Raw genomic sequence first — 14,644 nt, forward strand, 5'->3', positions numbered from 1 at the left:
GGGTGACCATTTTCCTAGTTTCGGTGGGGATCCATCGGAAGATCTTACGGAGCATGCGTAGGATGTTTAAACATGATGATGAGACGGCGTTGACTTGTTTGGTCATGGATAGGGAGGAGTCTAGGATGAATCCTAAGTTGCGAGCATGGTCCGTTGGAATGGGTGAGCTGCCTAGTGCCGGGGGCCACCATGAGTCGTCCCAGGCAGAGGGGGATGTTCCTAGGATGAGGACTTCCGTTTTGTCCGAGTTCAGTTTTAGGCGGCTGTTCTTCATCCATTCGGCTACGTCTTTCATCCCTTCGTGTAGGTTGGTTTTGGCGGTGGTTGGGTCTTTGGTAAGGGAGAGGATCAGTTGAGTGTCGTCAGCGTAGGAGATGATGTTTAGGTTGTGTTGGCGTGCGATGGATGCGAGGGGGCTCATGTAGACGTTGAAGAGGGTGGGGCTGAGCGAAGATCCTTGTGGTACGCTGCAGATGACTTTGGTGGCCTTTGATCTGAAGGGGGGGGAGATGGACTCTTTGGGTTCTTCCGGCGAGGAACGATATGATCCAGTCCAATGCTTTATCTTGTAGTCCGACATTCCTGAGGATATGTACTAGGGTGCGGTGGCATACCGTGTCGAACGCTGCGGAAAGATCCAGGAGGATGAAGGCCACTGTTTCCCCGTTGTCGAGCAGTGTTCGGATGTCGTCTGTAGCTGCAATGAGGGCGGTTTCGGTGCTGTGGTTAGCTCGGAATACGGACTGTGAGGGGTCAAGGGAGCCGTTAGACTCAAGGAAGGAGGCGAGCTGGCTGTTGGCAGTCTTCTCGATGACTTTGGCGGGGAACGGGAGGAGCAAGATGGGGCGGTAGTTCTTAAGTTCGGTGGGGTCTGCTGTAGGTTTCTTCAGATGGGCGCTGAGTTCGGCATGCTTCCTGCTTTCCGGGAAGGTAGCGGTGTTGAAGGAGCAGTTGATGATATCTCGGAGTTGGGGTGTGATGATGGAGTCGGCCTTATTGAAGATGTGGTGGGGGCATGGGTCGGTTGGAGATCCGGAATGGATGGAGTTCATCATGCGTATGGTTTCTTCTGTGTTGATTGGGGTCCAGGCGTGGAGGGTGGTGGTAGGGGGCTTCAGTTCGAGGGTAGAAGGAGAGGACAGGTCGCTGAAGCTGTTATGTATGTCTGCGATCTTGCTGTGGAAGAACGAGACTAGTGAGTCGCATAAATCTTGAGAGGGAGTGATGTCGTTGTTGCCGGCGCTGGGGTTGTAGAGCTCATTGACGATGTTGAAGAGTTCTTTGCTGTTGTGGGCGTTGTTGTCTAGCCGGTTTTTAAATGCTGACTTCTTAGTGGTGCGGATTAGCTGGTGGTGTTTGCGGGTGGCGTTCTTGAAGGTGGTCATGTTGACTGCGGTTTGGTTTTTTCTCCAGATTTTTTCGAGGGTGCGGCAGTCTTTTTGGAGTTCTTAAGGTTGTCATTGAACCAGGAGACTCTTTTGCTTTCTGGTCTGATGGGACGGTTTTTCAGGGGTGCTAGTTCATCAGCGCAGTGGGTGATCCATTGTGCAAGATTAAAGGCTGCTTGATTTGGGTCCGTAGATCTGGCGGGAGGGTTTTGGGTCAGTGATGTGGTGAGCTGGTCGAGGGTAATTTTGTTCCAGTTTCTGCGGGGAACCTGTTGCGGGTGGTGGTGGGTCGTTGTCTTTCTGAAGCTGAAGTGGACGCAGCTGTGGTCTGTCCAGTGGAGTCCTGTGGTGTGATTAAAGGAGATGTGTTTGCTGGAGGAGAAGATTGGGTCGAGCGTGTGTCCGGCGTAGTGGGTGGGGGTGTTCACCAGCTGTTTGAGTCCGAGATTGGCGAGGTTATCAAGCAGGGTGGTGGTGGTGTTGTCGTTGTTATTCTCCAGGTGAAAGTTGAGGTCTCCTAGGAGAATGTAGTCCTCAGAAGGGAGGGCGTGTGGGCTGACAAAGTCGGCGATGTCTTCGCAAAATTGTGTACGGGGTCCTGGGGGTCTGTATATGAGGGTGCCTCTGAGTGTTGTCTTGGGGTCGGTGTGTATCTGGAAGTGGAGGTGTTTGGTGTCTCTGAGGGTGTCGTGGGAGCTGGTCGAGATGCGGATGGTGTTCTTGTGGACGATCGCGATGCCTCCTCCTGTTTTGTTGATGCGGTCTCTTCGGATGATCTTGTATCCATCCGGGATGGCTATGGCGATGTCGGGTGCTGATGAGGCGTTCATCCAGGTTTCCGTGAGAAAGGTCACGTCTGGAGTTGTGGTGTCAAGTAGGTTCCATAGTTCTATGGCGTGTCTGTGAACCGAGCGGGTGTTGAGCAGGATGCACTTCAGGTAGTTGTTGTTGGGGCTCTGTTTGGCGATTGTGGTTGTAGTGTGGGTCCTGATGCAGCAAAACGTGCAGGATTGGCAGGTGAAGGGTCCATGGGTGTGTCCTGGGGCCTCTCGGTGGCAATCGGGGAGTCTGCCGGTGTTGAGGGCAAAGAGGGTTACGGTGTTGTATGTTCTGCGGGGGGGATGGCCACTGCGGGGGCCAGGGGGTCTGGCGCTGGTCGCGGTCCAGGCACGGACGGGCGTAGACGGGCTTACCTTTGGCGCGCCTTCGGCGCGCATAGGGCGCATCTGCTGCGCGTTTGTCATTCCGTCAAAAGTGGAGAATGGCGGGGGCGGAGCTGGGGAGGAGCAGCTGGGAGGCGCGAGCGGGGTGGCGAGCGGGGAGTGGAGGAGCAGTGATGCAGGAGGGAACGGGGGTTGGGCTGAGCGGCGGCAGGGAGCGGGGTGGAGGGGCGCAGGGCACAACAACAGGAATACTAAAACAGAAACCGAAACCGGAGAGGCACAGCGGCCCGCGGTGGCGGCAGCAATCAGGGGGCACAACAATAACAATACAGAGCAAGAACGAAACAGGCACAATAATTACGATACTGGGCAATATATAGTCCAGTTCAAACCGGTGTTTTGGGCACTCCAGCCCCAGCTCTGGCGCGAAACTGGACAAAGGGAAAGGGGTGTAACCACCCCCTTCCTGGGTCCCACCCATAGGAGGGACCTAGCAGGTAATCCAGCCCCTAGATTTGGTATATAGGTAGGAGCTGAGTCCCAAGACTTTAGATTTATCCTGACTGAAACTCTGATACGAAACTCTGGACCTTCGACATCCTACTCGACGTAGAAGACTGAAGAATCTCCCTTATGGTCAAGGAGTGACCACCCTGTGCAAGCAGGCACCATCAAGCGCTCAACGGTTTGCTTTGTTGTTGCTCCCGCCAGAGCCCGAACACAGAGCCTGACAAGACCCGGACTTCCAGATATCCAACAGCCTGATCCACAGCCACAGCAAAGCTGAGACCCGTGGAGGCGACGAGAGACGTGGGACAGGCCATCTTGGAAAGCCAGCGAATTGCTTTCCGTGCAACTTCTAAGGCACCCTCGAAGTTGTGCATTGGGGATTGAGAAGCCTCAGCCCCGAGCACCAACTGCACCAAAGATCACCTCTCCACACTCACCGAGTGCTGCGTGGGGCCCTTTTGCTTTTTCCTGCTCGACGCGTCTGTCCGGTCACTTGCCCGTTGGCTAGTGGCCTCTGTGACAACGAATCCTGAAATCTACACTGCTTGTCTCGTTGCTCCAGACTGGCCCTTGCTTCCCTGCGAAGGAGAAGCCCCTCAGTCCTTGCTGGCCTGAGTAAGAAGCCCTCTTCGAATCCTGCGCGGGTTGCCTTTGCCAAGGCTTGTTGACTCCAATCCGGAAGCTGACACCGCCGACAGGGAGAGCCTTCGTGGGACAGTCCGTGCCCAGCTCCTGGTCGTCATCGACACCTCCTGGTCCACGTGGCAGCAGAGACAAGCTTTACCACATCACCTGATTGCTTCCCGACATCGCCTGGTTCCTTCCTGGTTCAATCCTGGTCACTGGCTAGACCCAGACTCTGTCCCCTCTGCTTTCAGGTACTGCTCATCCTCGATCTGCCCTTGGATCCAACCGGACTCTCCTCTCCTGGTCGCCTGCAGCATCTTTTCTCCAAGGCTCCATAGGAATCCACGACGAAACCCGACACACTTTGGGACCTATGCACCCGCTTCCTGTGGGTGAGGTAACGCAAGTACTTCGGTGCTCCTGTGAAGATTGACTATCATAGTGTCCTAGTTTCAAGTGGTTAGTTCCTAGTCCAGTCGGAAGACTCCTAAATCTTGAACTTTCTAACTTTACGCACCCCTTGACTTCTATGTGTGCAGGCGTGTGCATTTAGACTCTGCACCCGCATCCCATGGGCCTCCTGTTTCCTAACTACTGTTAGTCCAGTGTAGCACCAGCGATTCCCAAGGCCCTAGGCCTTTCAACTGTTAGTGACGTGGTTCTTATACCACTATTTTAGTATATGGTTTAGTGGGCCACCAGGGCCTATCCATATTGTGCAACTTATTGTATGTTATATTGAGTTACTTGTTATGCGCTTGTGCCTCTGCCCTCATAAAGAGTTCAGAGCATGATTTAGAAATAAATACATATATATTTTGAATATATACCCTGTGTGGTGTCCTTTCGTTTGGTATTAAAGGGATTGCATATGGTAAAACAGCTGGCTTCACATGCCCTCTTGAGTTTAGCATAAGACTGCTTTTGTCCATGCTACCACTAGGATAGCTGGTCTATAAGGTTGACTTTACAACCATCACCATAAGGGTTGTTTGGACTGGTGCAAGGTGCTCATTAGAATAGTGAACATCATATACCAGGCCAACTTCTCACAGCGTGGATTAGACGTTGCCTGGAATATCCAAACATCACATAATGTTAACAGTTTTGCATGTCAGAAATTCCATAAATTACAGAAAGATTTTGCTCGAATGAAATGTGTTTTTTCTTGTTTTATAGTCTAAACCTTTCTAGTAAAAGTGTAAAAATGTCATTCCAATGATAGTTGCATTGTTGCTGAATATAGTTATGGATTCAGGGAGGCCTTGCTTACTTAAGCTCCAGAACACATTAGTTTTAACGAATTTTTAACATTAAGAGGCAAAAGCCACATACTTAAATAACCTTTAATCACTGCCAATACAACCACACACAATCAAATCCTTTATTTTAATGTATTTATTTCTGCTTAAGAAACCCTGCACAGGCAATTCAAATAAAAACAAAATAAATATGTGCATGTATACGGAAAACTGGTCTTTCTAATTAACAATTATACACAATGTACAAAGCTTCATATTCAACAGGAGGGTATCGAAATTGACCAACCCCCCCAAACAAAATTCGCCAAAATCTCTCCATGCAAACTTATGAAAAATGACAAACATATGAAAAAACATACCATTTTCACTTTTTTTGCCGTTTTTATTTTACAGTCACAAAACCAACTACATTCTTTACATTTAGAGTAAAATGTGGCCACTGTTTATAATGTTGGTTTATGATGCTAAAACACCCATGTTTGTCATAAAATTGTGTCACCAGAGTCTGATTCAGGGGACCGTTTCATAATAAAAGAAAGCTAATAATGTCCACATAAAGTTAATAGTCTGTGTCAGACCCCTCTGCATTGTCCACATTCCGCGACAACATGTAATTGTCCATGTCTATTGACCTACAGTTATTGATAGCATATCGCAAACGCTCTGCCATGACCAGCTGGCTGGAGTAAGGTGGGAGCCGCAGCTGAAAGAAGCAGGTCTGTGAGGTAGGCAAGCTGTCGTAAGGCTGTAGGAAATAAGAAAATGAAACATAAATATTGCAAAGTGGTTTTAAGAACAAATACTTTTTGCAACTGCTTTAGAGAAACTTGGTTTGGTGAATAATGAAACAAAGCAAGGAATTAAGGTGTAGTCTGTTTCTTTCTAACGTGGTTACAAATTCACATTTAAGATATATTAACATTCACTGAATTAAATATCCAATTATACAGCATAACGTTTTGGAGTAATTGAGAGAACAGTCCTGTATTGATACAAAATACCTTCTTAATCACTGGACCAGTTGAATAATGTGCAAGCTTGCGAAGCAATCTAATAAGGCAAGCCTTAATGCTCCCCATTCACCTGTCTTTTTCAACTTTACAACTGCATTGGTGGGCACACACAGTGTATGTGACCGTTCTTCTCTTGGATGACTGCTAATTGGGTTGGTCACTGATGTTTAGTCAATGTAGCGGGATCTGCTTCTTCCTAGGAATTCTGGCAAATTGTTTATTTTTTTCTTGGGATCTCATGATTTTCTAAGTGCAGTACAGGCGGTGGAGATAATTTAACAAAACATGAGGGGAGCGTGAACTAGGTGGTTGCATGCTTGCTTAGCAAATGTATAAGTGTGGGTGTTAACTGACAGTATCTGAATTAAATATCAAACAGACTTTTTCCACTTTAAGGGGCATCTGTGTCAAGTCTCGTTAATGCAGTTAAGCATCACACAAGCTCAAATTAGTTGAGTTGTCCTTATGAAGAACCATCGTGTTTTTCATATTAAGGCAGAACATATTTTTTACTTCCAACAACGACACTAGACTAGTCATTCTATGATCACCAAGTGCCCCCCCCCAACCCCCAAGTCACAGAAAAATCAGCATTATCACAGCCAATTTGCAATACGAATTTAAGGTTCAGTATCATCTTGCCCAAAATGCAGATGTACACCTTGCATTGTACTAGAAATTTAGAAAATTGGTAAAAACCCATTCCGATTTGTTAGCAGCTATTTTGAAAAAGAATTCAACACAGAAGGAAACAGAAAGTTCATGCTCAATTCACTAAGTTGGGAAACAAGAACAGGAGAATGGACAAAAGAAGCTCCATACTTTTCTGGTGAATACTGTAGCTTCCTGAAGATTCCTTACATCATGAAAATCTCGGGATCCAGAATGGAACTGGAAATTAGTTACTAGCAATAGCTCTGCAGTGCTGTGAGGGAAAGCTATTTCTAGAGCTCTCCTTCACCGCTCTGCCTATCCATGAAGTGAAAACACTGGGCCATACATGGCACAACCCTGTGTGATGGGTTCAGTTCACTACTTTCGGCCTCGCCCACCTAAGGCGCGTGGAGACAAACCAAAAGAGCTTAACGACAGCAGGCAATAAAACAAATGAAACAAGAAGGATACCCTTAGAACTGTATATAAACAATACTAGGGGAATGTGGAGGATGGTGAGGGATCTGCAGAGTGATATTTGTATCCACCAGAAATATCATTACAGAAGGTGATGAATTCTTCTGATGCATACTTCTTCCTGCAGATTCCTCACCTTATTGATGATTTTTAAACCACTAACAACTGAGAAGCACAACAGAGTACTGCAGACTACACAAGATAAACAAGAATTGGCATAGCCAATAGGTCTCGCCTTTGGGACCTTATGTGTTTAGCCTGAACTTTTGGCTATGTTGTAGAGCATTGTGGCTGCTCTGCATTATGTTGAAAACTTAAAATAAAAAGTGTTAAGAATTTTTGTTACCTTTATACAAACAAAGACAACATTATATACAACTGAAAAAGCTGATTAAAAAAAGATTTTAACATAAAAATTGTCTTCTCCTTTTTTGTGCTTGCACTGCTGGCAACTATTTCCTGCCTGTTCTTATGCTTGTTTGTTATAATTATTTGTTAAGGGGGAGCGTGACATAATTAACGGGGGAGTGGATGTTCGAAAACAGTAATTTAGTAGAACACGAGCAGCGGACAGACACTAGGGGAGAATCAACAGATGCCAGATTCCAAGGGCAGATTGACGTGATGCTTAGGTGGTGCGCTGATGCAAAATGGTGGTGGTGAACGATGTTTGGTGCTCAGGTGTTGACACTGTATGGTGTGGATTGAAGGTACGTTGTGGATTGTGGAGTTTTGGAGTTGAAATATGTTGTTTGGTGTGTAATTATGCAGTGTGTATTGGAAATGTGCGGAGTTGAATTGTTTGGCCTGGAACTGTGGTCTTCTGTGAAATTATGCTTAGTGAAATTGTGTCATGGTGTGGAGTGCATTTTGCATTGAAATTATGTAGCATATACTTATGTGGCACTGAGTGGTATTGTGTGGAGTGTATGTTGCATTCATTAGAGTGTAATTATGTGGTGTGTAATTACGTGGCACTGAGTGTCTGTTGCATTGAGTGCAGTGTAATTATGTAGCATATAAGTATGTGGCACTGTGTGGTAATATGTGGAGTGTATTTATGTTGCATTGAGTAGAGTGTAAGTATTAGGCGTGTAATTATATGCCACTGAGTGGTATTTGTAGTGTATGTTGCATTGAGTGCAGTGTAATTATGTAACATAATTGTGTGGCACTGAATGGTATTGTGTGGAATGTATATTGCATTCAGTAGAGTGTAATTATGTGGTGTGTACTTATGTGGCACTGAGTGGTATTTGGAGTGTATGTTACATTGGGTGCAGTGTAATTATGTGGCACTGAATGGTATTTGGAGTGTATGTTGCATTGGGTGCAGTGTAATTATGTAGCATATAATTATGTGGCACAGAGTGCTATTTGGAGTGTATGTTGCGTTGAGCGCAGTGTAATTATGTAGCATATAATTATGAGTATTGGGTGGAGTGTATGATGGAGAAAGCCAGAGACAGATCATGGGAAGCTGCGAGTGTTAGTCGCTGGTAGGATTAGGGGGCTAGATTGGGACAGGGATAGATACTGATGTGCAGGGATGAGCGGGGGAGAGAGACCATGGGATGGCGAGGGTACCAGACACTGGTAGGGTGAAAGAGGTAGATTGGGACAGGGATAGATATTGATGGGCAGAGATAGGTGGAAGGGGGGCTTCGGAGGCTGGGAGTACCTATGCTGGTTGCGAGAGGTGTGCACACGCAGAGCAGCAGTTCACTGCGTCCCTGTACCATTTTCCAAAATAAAAGCAAACAGCCAAAGGTCGCCCGTGATCTTGGTGAGATGTTCTTGTGGGGAAGGAAATAGCCCCATCACGTCCTCCCCTACGCACAGTCCAGCTTCTGCAAAGCCTGAGATAGCTCAGTGGGTTGAGCACCTGCTATAGATATCCTAGTGTAACTTGCAAGTCACTGGTGTGGGTTTTGTCGGGGTCAATTGAGGCATTCAGCCTTCCAACATCAATTACATACTTTTAGATTGGTAATGCACAAGTTACTACTTGTGTAACGATATATCTGTAAGAGACATTAGTTAGTGATAGATTCCTTACCTTAGAATATCCCCAGGCGTCAGACTGGATTTTTTGACTAAACTTTTTGATCTTTTTGATAATTTCTCTACTCGAGTCTTCGACTCCTACGGTGCCGGTAGGGATGCCCGGGTTCAAACAGATGCTATTTGAAGTGCTAAAGTGTGGTTAAGTTTGTGTAAAGCGTTTTGTAGGGGGTCATGGTTTTCATGCACTGTGACTAGAGGCTGAAATGACTTCCCTCTGGTTCTACTGGCATTTAATTCATATCTAGCTGTGGTTGGTATTTTGAGGTCTGTGACCGCCACTGCTTTTGTTCTGACTATTTAATGCATTATAGCTGCAAGTTCACTAAAATCGTCTTTGCGCCCTGTCCGCATATCCGATCGAGCCGCGCCCCAAACAAACTAATTTAATTCGCTTCGTAGAGACTTTAGAAATGTTATTAATTCAAAGAAAAACTGGTTCTGTGGGTCAGCCTGGTGCCACCCCCCACACACTCCCACAACTCCTCCCAAGCCACAAACCGCATGAATAAGATACAAATGCGACCGGGTCAGGTTCTAAGGTCTACAGCTACAGTCTACCATGAAAACGAAAGGCACAGTTGTTCAAAGCCCCTTCCCACTTGCTGTAAATAACGCACAAGTTACTACTTGTGTAACAATATATCTGTAAGAGACATTAGTTAGTGATAGATTCCTTACCTTAGAATATCCCCAGGCGTCAGACTGGATCCGGAAAATTTTGCGTAGCAATACCCCTGCGCACCGGCAGGCTTCGTCCGCGGCTCTGCGTCCGTCATCGGCATCGTTAGCACCGGAATGACGTCGCGGAGTACTTAGACGCCGCCCTCGTGCGCGGACGTCAGTTCCGATACACAGCTTTTCCGCGCCAGATACGCAGAGCCATGATAGAACCAACACTGGTGCCATGAAACTAGGGCCCTGAAAGGGGATGACCTTAACCCTAGATATCGGTTCGCAGAACGGGGAGGATGGGTGGGTCGGTAAGGAATCTATCACTGACTAATGTCTCTTACAGATATATCGTTACACAAGTAGTAACTTGTGCATCTGAAAGAGACACATTAGTGATAGATTCCATACCTTAGAATAGATACCCCAGCAATACCAACCCCGGTGGTGGGTCTGCGAACCAATAATCACACCAGAAAGTCCCGGAGGACGGAACGGCCAAAGAAGCCATCCCTCCGGACTTGGCGGTCCAGGAAGTAGTGTCTCGCAAACGTGTGCAGCGAGGCCCATGTAGCTGCCTGACAAATGTCCTGCAAGGGCACTCCTCGGCCCAGGGCAGTGGTAGTCGCCGTGGCCCGAGTGGAATGAGCCCTCAGTCCAACAGGGGGCTCCTTCTTAGCCAAGGAGTAACATGCCTGGATACACAAGATGATCCACCGAGAGATGGTCCGCTTGTGCACCGCCTTTCCCTTCTTAGCGCCCACGTAACCAACAAAGAGTTGGTCATCCACCCGGAACTGGCATGTGCGATCCAGATAGCAAGAGAGCGCACGTTTTGGGTCCAGACGGTGGAGCCTCTCTTCCTCTTTCGAGGGATGCGGAGGCGGAAAGAAGGTGGGCAAGGTAATGGACTGCCCGATGTGGAAGGCCGTGACAACCTTGGGCAGGAAAGAGGGTCTCGTCCGCAACACAACCTTGTCCGGATGGACAGAGAGGAAAGGAGGTGTGGAAGAAAGAGCCTGGAGCTCACTCACTCTCCTGGCAGAGGTGATGGCAACCAGGAAAGCAGTCTTCAAAGTAAGTAAACGGAGAGGACAGTTATGGAGCGGCTCAAAGGGAGCACACATCAGGTAAGTAAGTACAAGGTTCAAGTCCCACTGGGGCATCACGAAAGGAACAGGAGGAAACATGTGTGTGATGCCTTTCAAAAACCTATTTACAATTGGGGACTTGAACAAGGAAGGCTGATCAGGTAGCCTTAAGAAGGCGGAAAGGGCAGAAAGGTACCCCTTGATAGTGCCCAGAGCAGAGCCCTGCTGGGCAAGAGAAAGAAGGAAGAGGAGAACCTCAGAAAGGGGTGCAGAGAGTGGACCCACAGCCTTTGCTGTGCACCATGCCACAAATCTGTTCCACCTGCAGGCGTATAACGACTTTGTGGAGGGACGCCTGGCTGCCAGAATGACATTACAGACTTCAGGAGGCAAGTCAAATGGCCTCAACTGTCGCCGCTCAATCTCCAAGCTTGTAGGTGGAGACTGGACAGGTTCGGGTGGAGGACCGTCCCCTGCTGCTGCGACAGAAGGTCCTCCCGAAGAGGCAGACGAATCGGGGGATCGACTGACATGCTGAGTAGCTCGGGATACCAGTGTCTTCGTGCCCAGTCCGGAGCCACAAGGATAACCTGGGCCCGGTCGCGCCTGATCTTCTTCAGCACTCTGGGCAGAAGTGGTATAGGCGGAAAGACGTACAATAGACTACAACTCCACTCGCGTCGAAAGGCGTCTCCGAGCGAGTGCCGCCTTGGAAATTCCAACGCGCAGAACTGATGACATTGCGCGTTCTCTTCTGTAGCGAATAGATCTAACCAAGGCCTTCCCCACTGCTGAAAGAGACCTTGCGCCACGTCCGAGTTCAGACACCATTCGTGATCCATCATGCACCGACGGCTGAGTTCGTCCGCACTGGCGTTCAGAGAACCAGCCAGGTGTTGAACCACCAGGGTCACGCCCTAATGTTCCAGCCACTGCCAGAGGCTCAGAGCCTCCTGGCATCGGGTCCACGACCCCACCCCGCCCTGTTTGTTGCAGTACCACATGGCGGTGGTGTTGTCCGTGAACACCTGCACTACACTCCCCCGGACAGAGGGGAGGAATGCCTTCAGTGCAAGTCGGATCGCCCGCAGCTCCAGAAGGTTGATGTGGAGCTGGGACTCCGCCGGAGACCAGAGGCCTCTGATCTCCGCCTCTCCCATGTGGCCCCCCCAGCCCAGGAGGGACGCATCCGTCACAACCACGTGCTCCGGGTGGGGTAGGGAGAGGGATCTGCCACTGACCCAATCGCGGTCCGTGAGCCACCACTGCAACTGTCTTGCAGTGCCCTTCGAGATCAAGACATGGTTGGACAAGTTGCCCTGATGCTGGGCCCACTGAAACTTCAGGTCCCACTGCAAAGCCCGCATCCGCCACCGGGCGTGATGCACCAGAAGGATGCAGGAGGCCATCAGCCCCAGAAGCCGCAGCGTCAACCTGACCGAGACTCGGGTTAAAGGCTGAAAGATCGGAATCAGAGCCTGAATATCCCGAACCCGCTGTTCAGGAGGATAAACCCGAAACTGCGCCGAGTCCAGAATCGCTCCGATGAAGAGGAGCATCTGAGAGGGACACAGGTGACTTCGGCACGTTGATGGAGAACCCCAGCAAGTGCAGGAGGTTGGCCGTAGTCTGGAGGTGGCTGACGACTGTCTGGGGCGAGCCCGCCTTCAACAACCAGTCGTCGAGGTAGGGGAAGACTGACACCCCTAACCTGCGCAGATGAGCTGCGACTACCGCCATCACTTTCGTGAACACCCGTGGGGCGCTGGTAAGGCCAAAGGGGAGCACGGTAAACTGAAAGTGCTCGTGGCCTACCATGAACCGCAGGTAACGCCGGTGGGCCGGCAGGACGGGGATGTGAAAATAAGCGTCCTGCAAGTCCAACGCTACCATCCAGTTTCCGGGGTCCAGGGCAGCTAAGACCTGAGCCAAAGTCAGCATCTTGAACTTCTCCTTCCGGAGTAAGCCGTTGACGTTCCGTAGGTCCAAGATAGGGCGTAGGCCCCCTTTGCCCTTCTTGGGTACCAGAAAGTAGTGGGATTAACAACGACACCCTACTTCTGGCCCAGGGACGCGCTCGATGGCCACCTTGGCCAAGAGGGCCGTGACTTCCTCTTGCAGAAGTTGCAAGTGATCCCCCGACACGCGGTGGAATTGCGGTGGCAAGGCTGGAGGGGTCGCCTCGAAGGGGAGGGAGTAGCCCCTTCGGACGATCTGCAGCACCCACCTGTCCGACGTGACAGTGCGCCAGTGGAAGAGGTGATGGCGAACCCTGCCCCCCACTGGCGCCACATGGGCCTGAAAGAACGGACTAGGAGGGTTTTGAGGCAGGTGCTGCGGGGGAAGGTGTGGACTGGCCTCGCCGTTGTCCCCGACCACCGCCACGGTGGTTTTCACAGCCGCCACCGCGCTGTTGAACATTCTGCGGTGCGTGGCTGGCAGCACGTGTGGGGGCGCCCCTTCCGTGGCCACGAAAGGAGCGAAAGGCACCCGATTGCTGGTGTGGGGCCGAGAAGCCCAAGGACTTGGCCGTAGCCCTGGAGTCCTTAAAGCGCTCAAGCGCATGGTCTGCCTTGTCGCCAAAGAGGCGACGGCCATCGAACGGCATGTCCAGAAGAGTGGCATGGACATCGGCCGAAAAGTTGGCGGACCTCAACCAGGTGTGGCGTCGAACCGCCACCGTCGTTGCCATCGCCCTGCCCAGTGAGTTCGTGGTATCCAGCCCACACTGGATGGAATATCGCACTGCATCTCGACCCTCCGCAAGGGCTTGGGCGACTTTAGCCCGGGCCTTCTCCGGGCATTGTGGCAGAAAGTCCGCGACTGTGTGCCACAGGGTGTGGGTGTAGCGGCCCAAGAGGCATGCGGTATTTACTGACGCAGTCCCAAACTCAGGGACGAGAACACCTTCTTCCCGAATTGTTCATACCTCTTGGATTCCCGATCGGGCGGAGCAGCCGGGAATGCGGTCTGGGAAGTGGAGGCCTGGATGACCAGGCTCTCGGGAGTGGGATGGGTGGACAAAACGCAAGGGTCGCCAGGGGCCGGGCGGTAGCGTAAGGCCACGTTCCTATCCACAGGCGGACCTGTGGCGGGCTTGGACCAAGTGCCCACAAGAACGTCACACAAGGCCTCATTAAACGGCAGCAGAGGCTCGGTGGAGCTTGCCTGCGGTTTAAGGACCTAAGTGAGGAGGTTAGTCCTCACGGCGGCGACGGGGAGCTCAAGGTGTAAGGCCTTGGCCACCCGCGTCAACACTACACTGTAAGCAGCCCCCTCCTCAGTAGCCACGGTGGGAGGGGAGACAAATCCAGTGTCTGGCGAAGTGTCAAGTCCACTGGCCTCCCCAAGCTCATGTGTGCAGTCCTGTTGAGACTGGCACTCCTGTGCCAGAGGGTCCACAGACCCCTCCCAATCACCCTCGTCACCCATCTCCTGCAGTTCAGGGTCAACAGATGGGGCCATTTCGTTGAAATAGAAATCTCCAAACGATGTCAAGAACGGCGCCCAGCGGCGCCGGAACCGGACCGAGGGTAGGATCGGGGACGGTGTTCATAGTAGGCGCCGGGGGCGACACCCGCAGGGCCGGCGCCGGTGAGGTCGACCAGCGACGACCCGGATCCGGAAGCGGATCCAGGGAGGGCCTGCGGCGCCGGGACCGAAGTCGCCGGCGGCGCCGGGGCCGAAGCACCCTACGGCGTCGGAGCCGAAGCACCCGACCCG

General features: G+C 50.6%; 1 protein-coding gene across 6 annotated transcripts in view; it reads right to left on the minus strand.

Annotated features, from left to right (window-relative positions):
• Positions 1 to 5,058: 5,058 nt before the first annotated feature.
• Positions 5,059 to 14,644, minus strand: part of HERC1 (HECT and RLD domain containing E3 ubiquitin protein ligase family member 1) — a 2,088,313-nt gene continuing 2,078,727 nt past the window's right edge. For all 6 annotated transcript variants that reach the window (XM_078685198.1, XM_078685199.1, XM_078685195.1 and 3 more), the window contains exon 78: positions 5,059 to 5,695. In XM_078685198.1, coding sequence (XP_078541324.1) covers positions 5,510 to 5,695 — 186 coding nt within the window. In that variant the 3' untranslated portion in view covers positions 5,059 to 5,509. The remainder of the gene's footprint in view (positions 5,696 to 14,644) is intronic.

This window comes from Lissotriton helveticus, chromosome 3_2 (assembly GCF_964261635.1).
Source record: "Lissotriton helveticus chromosome 3_2, aLisHel1.1, whole genome shotgun sequence".
Classification (NCBI taxonomy): Eukaryota; Metazoa; Chordata; class Amphibia; order Caudata; family Salamandridae; genus Lissotriton; species Lissotriton helveticus.